The sequence below is a fragment of the Pinus tabuliformis genome, chromosome 1_1, assembly GCF_031772625.1.
Source record: "Pinus tabuliformis cultivar Carrire ecotype Pingquan chromosome 1_1, CPIR1, whole genome shotgun sequence".
Taxonomy (NCBI): domain Eukaryota; kingdom Viridiplantae; phylum Streptophyta; class Pinopsida; order Pinales; family Pinaceae; genus Pinus; species Pinus tabuliformis.
This window is the reverse complement of record NC_142297.1, coordinates 159,553,927-159,566,263: the sequence shown is the minus strand read 5'-3', so window position 1 is coordinate 159,566,263 and position 12,337 is coordinate 159,553,927. Positions and strand designations below refer to the sequence as shown.

Below are 12,337 nucleotides of genomic sequence, written 5' to 3'. Positions count from 1 at the left end.
ACCATGAATATATCTATAATTATTTTATAATCTCATTTCACAATCTCAATATTTTCCATAAGCATTTTATAGTATTTCTCTTAAAATCTCACGGCAAAATCTTAAACTTATTTTGTAAAATGGTGAAATTACATCTTCATTATGTCCAATATATCATGGCAATAGGAGTTGGGAATTGAATAATGGAAGTCATATCCACTAGTGCCTTAACAACACATAGCAATAGTGATATATCACCCCAATATAGGAGCTGGGAATTGAATGATTGACTCATATCCACTAGTACCTTAATAACAAAAAGCAATTAATCACCATCTATCCAAGACATATAAACCAAATTATTCATATATAAACTATTAATATATATATATATAAAAATAAAAATAATATATATAAGTAAACGTGAATGAATATATATATATATATATATATATAATAAATAAAAATAATATATTAAAATAATATATATAAGTAAACGTGAAAATTACGAGTAACTATCCGTAGTCCCGTCAATACTGTTACTGTATTCCTGCCGATAATTTCAGGATTTTGAACCAAATTGCTCTTTTCATGTCGGGGCTAAAAACCCTTCCCTATGTGGGGGAAGGCATGGATAAAGGAGACCTTAAGTGGACAAATTGCACTTTAAATAAATTGGAGCAATCTATGAGTATCCATTTTTAACAATCCGTACTCTTTGTCACGTGAACGAACTGCAAATGACAGGGAGTTTATTTTGATTTTGGTCCACATTCGTTCGGTAATGTCTCCGTCGTCTTGTTATGTCGTACTGTTTATGCTTAAGGTATTGGTTGTGACAGAATTGGTGAGAAAATGTACTGGAAATTGTCTAAATTAGGCCCGCTAGCCGGTCGTTGGACGTGATAGAGGCGGTTCGATGCTATCATCCTTTTCTTGGCATATATATCCATGGATGTTCTTCTGGTGAGAAAACGGGTGAAAACTTCTCTAACTCCGATTTTGGCATTTCTACGATAGAGTTCTGGTTTCAAGAGCTGATCAAGTCATCAGTAGCAGCCATGATTGGGTCACAATTTTAGTGCCTCTGTTTTGGTAGTCGGTGTTCGTTCAAATTCCCTAATCTGATCCACCCATGAATCTGATTAATTGTTTCCAGGAGAAGATGGTAGAGGAAAGGAGGAGAAGAACGAGGGGAAAAACCCAGATGAAGAGGATCGAAAACGTGACCAGCAGGCAGGTTACCTTTTTTAAGCGCAGGCAAGGGCTGCTGAAGAAAGCTAACGAGCTGTCAGTACTCTGTGATGCAGAAGTGGCGCTTATTGTTTTCTCGCCAAAAGGGAAGCTGTATGAGTTCGCCAATCCCACCAGGTATGTATGGTTAATGTTTATTTGCTCTAGCTCTTGGATTGCTTTCTTGTATAAACCCTTGTTCAGCTCCTTTCTTTTCACATTAGTAAACGGTGTTTCCATGGAGAAATCGAAACGTTTGGCACAATAACTGCAATCTGTAGGTGTCTCGACTGCTAAATGGTCAAGCCATTACCCGGCCAATATTTTGGAACTTGGAAATCTAGGGTTTCTGATTAATATTCTATACTCGAAGTAAACATTCGGTAAGCCCATAATAATGGCATTCGGTGGGCCAAGTTCAAACTTCCAACTGTATCCTTTACCGATGCGTTCGCTATGAAATTTTCTTGTCCTGACGAAAATTATTTCCTTCTCCCAGAAATGAGTAATGAGGAAGCTGTTTAGGGCTGTTCCTGCATTGTGACGAGAGTAATGGACTCCTATTAATTCATTTTTCTGTTGACAATAAAAATATGTTGGCTTTATAGAGTTGTTCAAAATTCTACCGCTTTCGACTTACAAAATTACACGTTCGCAAGAACCAGGATTCATAATAACAACAGAGTAGAAATTATAGCAAATCGAGGAACAGAAAACTACTTTTAGGAAGCACTGATTACAAAAAGCAAGCGGCTCCAATCCATGGGCATAAGATACTTCCAGAATACGGAAAATCATAAACAATGTATTTTTGTTGCTTTTAAAAGGTTTTTCTTATATTCTAGTATAAGTCCAGTACTATAGAGACGAGTACGAGGTTGCTGTGTAATTAATATTGAAAATATATATTAACAGCAAAAATATTATTTCAATATTAACTATAAATAAAATATTATTTCAATATTAACTATAAATAAAATATTAATTTTTAAATTTACTTTGGTAAAATTTAAATTAAAAGTAAATAGTTTATTCATTATTCAAAATGGATGGAGTTGATGCTTGTAATTCAAAAGATATATATTACTGACTAAAAGGAAAAAAAATATTTCTACATTAATAATAAATCAAATATTTAAGAAAAAATATATTTCTATATATATAATCTAATTAAGTATACAAATAAGTCTACATCCATCTTAATGTCAAATCTACTATATTCTAAATGGATAAAGTCTCCCAAAGTGCATTTATTTTATTTTATTTTACATTCTAAAAATAAGTTTATAAAAAAAAGGATTTAATCCCTATAAATCCATGATATATCCATAGTTTAGATGGATCTCCACCCATTATATACATACCAGGTCCTTTGCCAATAACTGCATATAAAATGTGACAAAATTTAATTTATTATAACGTCCTCCCTTAATGTTGACATGTGAGAATAAAATAGAGAATAAATGTCAATTAGCTGGTCACTAGAACAAAACTATATATTAATTGCACCATCATGTATCAACTCCATATACATTGCCATTTGATGGAAAATATGGTTACATGCTATTTGAATAGCACTCTAGTTATCAAAATATACAAATGTATGTTGCAAATGTGGAAGTGCCTAGACAACAAAATGGTCCCAATCCACACTCTTATTTGTTTTGCATTATCAACATCATGAAATTATATCTTTGATGGATAAAGAACAATAGTACTCTTATTTGTTTTGCATTAACAACATCATGAAATTATATCTTTGATGGATAAAGAGCAATAGTACTCTTATTTGTTTTGCATTAACAACGTCATGAAATTATACCTTTGATGGATAAAGAGCAATAGTATATTTGTTTTTGCTTGACCATGAAACTAGACCAAAATTAAACTTGGAAGTTTAATTAGAAGTGGATTTTCTATTATCTAGCCCAAATCTATCTTAGTAGAACATGTTAAAGAAATCTCCATGTTACAATAATATTGTCCAACATGTTAATTTATACCTTAGAGACACCTCAAAATATGTTATGAGGCTCTCCAATATTAGTCATTGGGTTTATTAATGTACTTAGTGATCACAACAAAAGCGAAGTTGGGGATGGTGTATGGCAAGTAGAGGAGATTCCCACCATTTGTTTACTATTACCACTCCAACTTTTACTCAATTTGTAAAGGTCCCAACCACAAAGTGAGAGCACAAGGGTAACTTAGAAATGTTATCCATTAGCCATTCTCACATATCTCCGTGACCCAATATTAACAATTACCTACTAGCCTCCCATCCGCCAACTTAACTTCGATTAACTTTAGATTCAATAGTTGTCACATGCATAAATATACCATTATCTCATGCACAAAGATTATACATGCAAGTACACTCATACACTTAAATATTGGACAACATCAAGAGTTATGAACCATATGATAGCACAATGCAATTATACTCATAAGTTCAAAGATGCGACAACATAAAGCGTAAGGAGCCACGTACAACACATCCTAGGAAATTGAAGCAAACTAGATTAGCTGAAAGAACCGTCACTTGGAAAATCGAGCATTCTCAACCAACCTAGAACTGGCTACGTTAAGTTCACTCCCGAGCCGAGAGTTCTTGCCACAAATCAACTTCCTTTTGTTGATCTCTTCAATGGGTATTTAATACCCTCTTTCATGATATGGTTTCCTTTAGCGGTGTCCTGCTTTTAGGTGGATATTTTTATCCATTTGCCTAGGATTTTCATGGAAAATCTCGCCTTTCTCTACCGCAAGGATTTTCCCATAAAAGCTTGCCCTACTCTCCTACAAGGCTTTTATGTTAAACTTAGCATTTTTTCCAATGAAGGAACCTAATGGATATTTATCTCCCAATCCATTAAGCTTATCTAGAATTTTAACTAGAAGTCTTATCATGAAAGAATTATCCATTCACATTCACTAATGGAATTTCATTTGACAAGAATCTCACTTCGTGGTGTCTCTTTTTCCAAGTGATTAATTTATCTTTATTTGTTTGATAATAAAGTATTTACTTTCATTGCTACACATCAGACCTAGCTTTTCTTACTTTAGGTTAACAGAGTGTTACATATAACAGAGGGGTGTTACATACTCCCCTCCTTAAATTTACAACGTCCGCGGTATATTGTTGCATTTTACAATTTATTTCCTCATTCACAAGTAGTTCTTTCTGAATTTCCAAGTTCCCATGTCATAACTTGATATAAAAATACTATTATTTGAGTAAATACGGGCTAATGTTGTCTGCCATTTAACTATGATTCTTTATTTTCATTGTATTATAATAGGAACAAATTGCATGCTCTTTATTTGTGTTTTTTCCGAACACTTGCTTCCTATGGTCTCCCTGCATTAGTCACAACAAGTCAATCTACCACTTTTGACCAATCAACATGTATAAAATATTACCTCAGGTTAATGCATAACGATTATCATAAACCATATGTAACCATTAATCATAGATCATAACCATAAATCACATGTATATAAAACGAAAATAAAATACTGATACTTATCTTTGAATTACTCCTTAGCCTCCACCTTTGTCTTTATTTTGGTATGCACTCTGGATCGATTGCCACACCACGAAATCACCCAGTTCCTTCTCCCCAACCATGTGTACCTACACATAGTGTGCATCACACACATACAATTATACATGTCAAATATCATCATGCAATACATGCATTTGTACCGTTCGTATACAATACCACCTGTACAATGTGTACACAATACCAAATGTCCATAGCATCACCTACACGATGTATACTAAATAACCATGTTAGTATTATATCAAAAATTGCTTCAATTATTCATATTACCTTTAGGCAAGTCCAATCAAAATGTACTCTGTTTGTCGATTGGAGAGTAAGGAGTTCATGAACCTATTCAACTTCTGTACCCAAAGCATAAGTAGATGATTTTTTTGTCAAAGTGTTCAAGTGCTTTTATTTAGCTAATGCTTTTCATGGGTCTTGTGGTTGCGGGACAATTTCAGCAAAATACTACCATCGCGGTAATCATACATACTACAACTTTATCATACTAATAATAGAGGACTATTGACTATGATAGTTAGTCTAGTATGGACTTCATTGTTATATTCGAGGTCTAATAAGAACCTTAACTTTGCCTTTAGCCAAGAAAATAATCATTTGGTACTCAAAAGTACTCCATACTTAACTAATCATGTCATATGATTTGTTGTTGCTCTTTTTACACTTCTTGCAACACCTTGTTGGCCACGAATAATTCAGTGTATGTCCAAAACCAATTGAAAAATCAATATGCAAATACATACATTTCCCATATGTGAGTTATAAATGAGGTTACAATATTCTCAATTCCACACGCATTAAAGTTTTAGTCACTATGTGACTCAGGGTCTAAACCTAGGTCATTAGCATGTTGATACCCCACTTAACACTGAATCATGACTTGGTAGAATACAATTAATAAACTGTTTATGAAATAATTGTTATGTTGTTATATTCAAAACCTGACAACACTATCAAAACAATTTGACACATAGACTTCTCCCATATTGGTTGATAGGAAGTAGTGGTACAAAATATGCATTTGAGATTGTACGATTGTCGATTTATTTGAATAGATTGCTAGATACCCAATATATTTGTGCACTACAATCTTGATTACTAGTGCCACTTATCCATCATCTTCTTAATTTAGTAACCAGTTGTTGCATGATTTGTTATCCTCTTTCTTCCTCATCTAGAATATTTTATATGTTCCATTTCGCTTGATGCATTCATTACTTTACTACCATCCTAAGATCCATTGATCATCATGAGCTATATTAATGCGAAACTTTTTTGTTTTACCCAAGATTTGTTTATTAATTCAGATCAATCATTTTTCGAATCTAGTGTGTAATCAGGTTATTCTAAATTGTTCTATTTTTTTTTTCAAAGACATCAAGCTCCACCATATCTAATTTGTTTGTCATTTCATAAAGCACGTATCCATTGTGTATATGTAGTAGAAGCACACATACCATTTTTATTTTATAACTTCCCACAAGAAGTACATTTGTAAGATCTACCATTCTTCTACTGGAAGCGTCTTCTTCTTGCTGTAGATTTGAAAGGTTCCTATTTGTGAGATATTAGCAAAACCCCATCTATATCTTGATGGATATGTCGATCAATGTTGTGAATGTTGAGGTTGCATAATTTCAGTTGCAATATTTAAAATTGGAAACTATGGCCAAACTCCACGTGGGTCATATTATTTATGGCAGCTGATATTTTTCTTCAATTCCTCTCGTTGGGAGGTGTAGGATTGATCTAACAATCATCCGATTCTGACATGTATTGATGGAGATATGAATTTATTTGTATTTACTTGACAATTTGTCAAGGTCGACCAACAACAAAATGTGTGGCACACATCCTCAATGATTCATATAAATAGAAGACACCTTGTGGCATTATTCACTCATATCATCTCATCTCACATTCTTCTCTCTCCTTATTTGATTGGGTACACACAAGGAGCAACATCTCTCTCACGTGGGAAGGAGGACACAAAAAGAAGGACGTATGACTATTTCAGCAGTGTTGACTGAGGTTGATCAAGGAGCAACAGGCTGGGTTTGACTGCTTTGACTAACGAGGAGGTCAGTTTGAATTCGTTCTAGTGTGAGGAGCATTTATCAAGCAAGCTGTAGATCTGGATAGTAAAACATTGACCTAATTTGACCATAGATTTGACTAGCATTGACTGGTTAGGGTTGACCACTGGGCTACATATGCGTTGACCACTGTTTAACCATCTCTCTTCGACTCGTTTGGGTTGACCACCATTGTTGTTGGAGGCCAAGTTGACCAAGGTTGACTTGAGGTCATTTGTGGGCTGTTTGACTAGATTTAAAGTTGATGGATAGGGTTTTATTACTACTATCATAAAATTACAGAACTATGAAATTGTACTATCTCTCTCTCTCTGTTGAATTATTAAAGATTATAGAAGAATTGATCAAAGGGTTTCCCCACATTGGGGTTTGTCCCTGGCTAGGCGCCACATTTGGTGTCTCTTGTCTTGGCTTGTCTTCTGGTGATTTATTTATGTTCTATCAACATTTAACTTTATGTTCATGTGAATGCTAAACAGTGAAGTTGACATTGGGCTAATAAGAAGAAATTGAAGTAAATTGCACTAAGCATAGAACATACCATAACTTAACATGGTATTAGATCTGAGGTGAAGACAAAGCCCAAGCAAGAGAAAAGCAATCACTGAAGACTATTGGAAAAAGTCTTAAGACTTCATGGATTCCTCATCAAAATTCCTCGCTGAAGACAAGCTCTGTGCGAAGTCTGACTATCACGGATGGAAGATGTATTTTGATCTGACATTGGAAGAGTAAGAAGTGTTGGTGTTAATTTATGATGTGTTTTATGCTTAAAGCAGTTTATTTCAAATCTTCTTATTAGCCACTATTTAGGAATAACATAAACATAAAGTAAAGTGCAGATAGAACATTAATAAATTGATAGAAAACAAGCCAAGACAAGAGACACAATATGTGGCGGCTAGCCAGGGGAAAACGCCAATGCGGGGAAACCCTTTGATCAATTCTTCTATAATCTTCAATAGTTCAGGAGAGAGAGAAATAGTACAATAGTACAGATCTGTGATTTTTATGACAGTAGTAAAAGATGCCTTAACCAGCACTTGCAAAGTGGATGAAATGATTCACAAATAGTCTAGAGTCAACCTTAGTTAACCCAGCCTTCAACAGAGATGAAGGACAACCCGAAACATCCCAAAGAATGTGGTCAAATCTGATCAACGTTTAGGCAGCCCTGCGGTCAGCCCTAACCAGTCAGTGCTGGTTACTTTGTGGGTCAAATCAACCCTCCAAACAGTAGATCAGATTTGCGGCTAGCTTGATGGATACTCCCCACACAAGGCCACAGTCAAAGAGGCTCCCTGTTGGTCAACGTTGTCCTCTTTTACTTTCTGCACCGTAGGTCAACGCAGAACAAACTTGCGTCCTCTTCCTTGCTGCGTCCTCCTCCTTGCTGCATCCTCCTCCTTTTAGTTGCGTTCTTCTTCCCTTTAGCTGCTCCTTTGTTAACCCAAACAAGAAAGGAGAGTGAGAGACAAGAAGACAAGATGAGATGAGATGCCGTTAAAATTGGCAACTAGGGCAAAACTTCATGTGGGTCATCTTATTCATGGCTGATAATATATTTATTAGATTCCTCCCGTCGAGAGGTGTAGGATTGATATAAAGATCATCCGATTCCGATAAGTATTCATGGATATATGAAATTATTTTGATTATGGAATTATTATCAATCCGACCTACAATTCATGTAGGCTCAGAAGCGCAACAGTCGCATCTATTCAAACACCAACATTGTGTATAAATATTGGAGTAATTTTCCTCATTTGCACTCACTCTTCTCATCACATCTCTCTCTCTCTCTCTACTACGCAGAAATGAGTCTCTTCTCTACTACGCAGAAATGGGTCTCTCTCTCACACATGTGAAGCCGGAAGCTGTTGAACTTGAAGCTACAACTGCAGAAGTAAATATTGACCTGTGTGGCCTAGAAGATCTCCTCTTTGGAACTATGTTGTAGGTTCATCTGAACCTCCTCTGAAATCCGTAACTTTTGGTGGTGGAATGAAGTCAATCCGACGAACGGTTTGCAAGATATCGACTACCCTAGTTTGAACCCGGAAACTACTGAAACTTAAGCGGCAACTGCAGAAGTAAAGATTGACCTACGTGGCCTAGAATATCTCCTCATTTGAACTGCACTATAGGTTCATCTGAACCTCCTCTGGAAGCCACAACTTTTGGTGGTTGAATGAAGTCAATCCGACGGTCGGTTTGTGAGATATCATCTGCCCTAGTTTGATAATGAAGCCGCTAATGCTGATGCTGCTGATCTAGGGTTTGCTACTACTAATATGAATCAGATTTATTGTATTATTTCTCTCTGTTGAATTATTGAAGATAAAAGAAGATTTGATCAAAGGGTTTCCCCACACATTGTGGGGTTTGTCCCTGGCTAGCCGCCACATCTTGTGTCTCTTGTCTTAGCTTGTTTTCTATCGATTGTTTAATGTTCTATCTGCACTTTACTTTATGTACATGTGATTGCTAATCTGTGGAATATAACAAGAAAAAGAAGTAAACTATTATAAGCATAGAACATACCATAACTCAACATGGTATCAGAGCTGAGGTGAAGACAACGTCCAAGCAAGAGCAAGAGCAATCACAAAAGAGAAGATTGGCAAAGCTATCCTAAAAGAACGATGGGGTCCTCAACACTCTTTCTTGCTAAAGACAAGCTCCGTGAGAAAGTTGACTATCACGGATGGAAGATGTCTATCGATCTAACCCTAGAAGATCAAGGAGTGTTGGACCATGTAAGAGAAAATATTGTTGAGCCTCCATCAAATGCATCCGCTGCTGTTTGGAACAAATGGAAAAACGAAGAAGTCAAAATAGAAGATCATCTGGAACTCTATCGACAAGCACTTGATGGCCTACATCTCTGAACTGGTCACCTCCAAGGAAATCTACGATAGACTGGGAAATGGCACTCATGACTCTTGGAGGATTACCATCCGAATGGTATGTGTTCAGGACTACTCTTCTGAACTATAATGTAATTCCTGGTTTCGAGGAATTAATGGCTAGATGCATTCAAGAAGAAACAAGGGAAGAAGAGCAAGAAATGCCCATGCCTAAAGGTCCTCATGCTGCCTTATCTTCTCATGCTAAGAAAAGAAATAATTCCAGGTCTAAATCGAAAAGAAAGGCCGAAAAGGACGATGTTACATTTGCAATAAAGCAGGTCATTATGCAAGGGAATTCCCTGATAGAAAGGACTCTCACCGTGACGATGATCAAAATCCCTCTCATGGTAATCGAAGGGATGGAAAATTCAATAGCAAAGGTAAGAGGAGAGCTGGGGACCGAGGAAAAGGACAACCATTCAAGAAGGTTAGAAAGTCCAGGATTTATTAAATGCACCTGACCTCCGAAAGAACCTGGTGTCCATCTCAGCAATGGAAGACAAAGGCTACAAGGTAACCTTCAGCGATGGCAAGGTATGTGTATCGAAAAATAATGTTAAAAATGCCTTTACTCTTGGGTTTCGTGTTGATTCAATATATCAGGTCGATGGAAGTCTGCTAGGTGTCATGTCTTATGACACATCTCTTCAATCTGAACTTTAGCATCGGAGGTTTGCCCCCTTTCATTATAAAGCTCTACTTGGTGGAAGACAAATGGTGACAGGACTACCTGAATTCTGAGTAGAGAAAGAAGGTGTATGTCCAGGATGTGCCAAAGGAAAGCTCAAAAGGGGACCATTCCCCTCTAGCCAAAGCAAGACCTCCGATATATTACAGTTGGTTCACTCAGGCATACCTGAGGTTGGCATTAAGAGGGAAACTACTACACCACATACTCCTGAGCATAATGGTGTGGCGGGAAGGAAGAACCACACGATTGTGGAAGCTGTCCGCGCCATGCAACATGATAAAAGACTTCCGAAGTTTCTATGGGCTGAAACTACAAACACCACCGTATATGTACAAAATCGATGCCCTCGTCAAGCATTGGGTTCCAAGACTCCTGAAGAAAAGTTCACTGGTAAGAAACCTGATGTTTCTCATTTTAGAATTTTTGGAAGCCCTGTATATTTTCATGTGCTGAAAGAGAAAAGAAATAAATTGGGTGCATCTGGAAAGAAGGGAATTTTCGTGGGGTATGGTGAAAATAATAAAGGCTATAGAATCAATGTAGCTAGTCAAAGGGAATTCGTAATTAGTCATGATGTCACCTTTGACGAAGATATGGCTCTCAGCAAGGTGAACAATCTTCCGACTTTGAGGAGCTCTCAAGAAGCCGACACCAAGGAACCGAAAGAAAAGGATGATGAATCAATGCCTGATGTAGAAGAACCCATGGATCCGATTGATCCTCCTCCACATGAGCCTTTCTTTTCTAGGAAGAGGACTTCATGGCTTAGGGAGCTACTTGATGATGCTGAAGGACATGTTGCACCTCGAGGAACCTTTCGTGAAAGTAAGAAACCTAATAGGTATCAGGGATACCTGACCATCATGAACACGATCATACAAAATAAGCCTTCATCATTCTCAGATGTCGTCAAGCATCAAGTATGGAAGGATGCTATGATCGAAGAATATAAGTCTATCATTAAGAATGATGTCCAGGACAAGACAGTTGTTACTTCCAAATGGATTTACAAGATAAAGCATGCAGCAGATGGAAGTACGGAAAAGTATAAGGCTCGTTTTGTTGCCCGTGGTTTCTCCCAGAAGGAAGGTATAGACTATGATGTGATATTTGCACATGTTGCCAGATATACAACCATCCGCTCGATCATAACCCTTGCCGCTTCACAAGGATGGAACCTACATCAGATGGATGTCAATACCGCGTTCTTACACAGCTCGATCAAAGAAGAAGTCTGCGTGGAGCAACCCGAAGGATTTGAGATTTATGATTGAAAATCTCATGTATGCAAGTTGAAGAAGGCTCTCTATGGGCTGAAGCAAGCACCCCGAGCATGGTATGAGAGTGTCATGCGGAAAGAGTCGATAGTGCGGACACAACCGACCTCCCTAGAAGCAAAGGCTTTCTAGTGACAAACAAGACAAATAAACACTACCTTTCTCTAAACATGTATCGAGAATACAAGTAATCAGGAGATTTTGTCATATCTTTAGTCCAACGCTTTGTAGTAGTCCAGCCTCGCCGATCCGGATGAGCTCCTCCTTCTCTTCGAAACCTGCATTCACTAACAAGCCAAAAGATTAAATAGCACCTGATAAACTCATAAAACAATACATATCCATCATACAGACCAAGGAGTATATGAAACAAATCATGAATAACAATCTGTTGAGAAAAATGAGTTCATTTGTATTAAGAGGAAACAAAAGAAACCATTACAACCTGAGCCTTGGTGTTGTGCAGGTCCCTCCTAGGGTCCAGCAAGAGTTTTCCTTTACTTTGATCAGCTCACCCACTCTCAAATAAGGCTAGGAAAGGATGGGAATCTCTCCTCTCAAGCTTTACAAGGGA

General features: G+C 36.9%; 1 protein-coding gene across 11 annotated transcripts in view; it reads left to right on the top strand.

Annotated features, from left to right (window-relative positions):
• Positions 1-594: 594 nt before the first annotated feature.
• LOC149212079 (MADS-box protein SOC1-like) overlaps positions 595-12,337 on the top strand; it is a 420,374-nt gene continuing 408,631 nt past the window's right edge. For 4 of the 11 annotated variants that reach the window (XM_089391697.1, XM_089391706.1, XM_089391707.1 and 1 more), the window contains exon 1: positions 1,097-1,350. In XM_089391697.1, the coding sequence (XP_089247823.1) occupies positions 1,115-1,350 (236 nt within the window). In that variant the 5' untranslated portion in view covers positions 1,097-1,114. The other 7 variants (XM_089391708.1, XM_089391703.1, XM_089391699.1 and 4 more) reach the window with 5 other exon arrangements.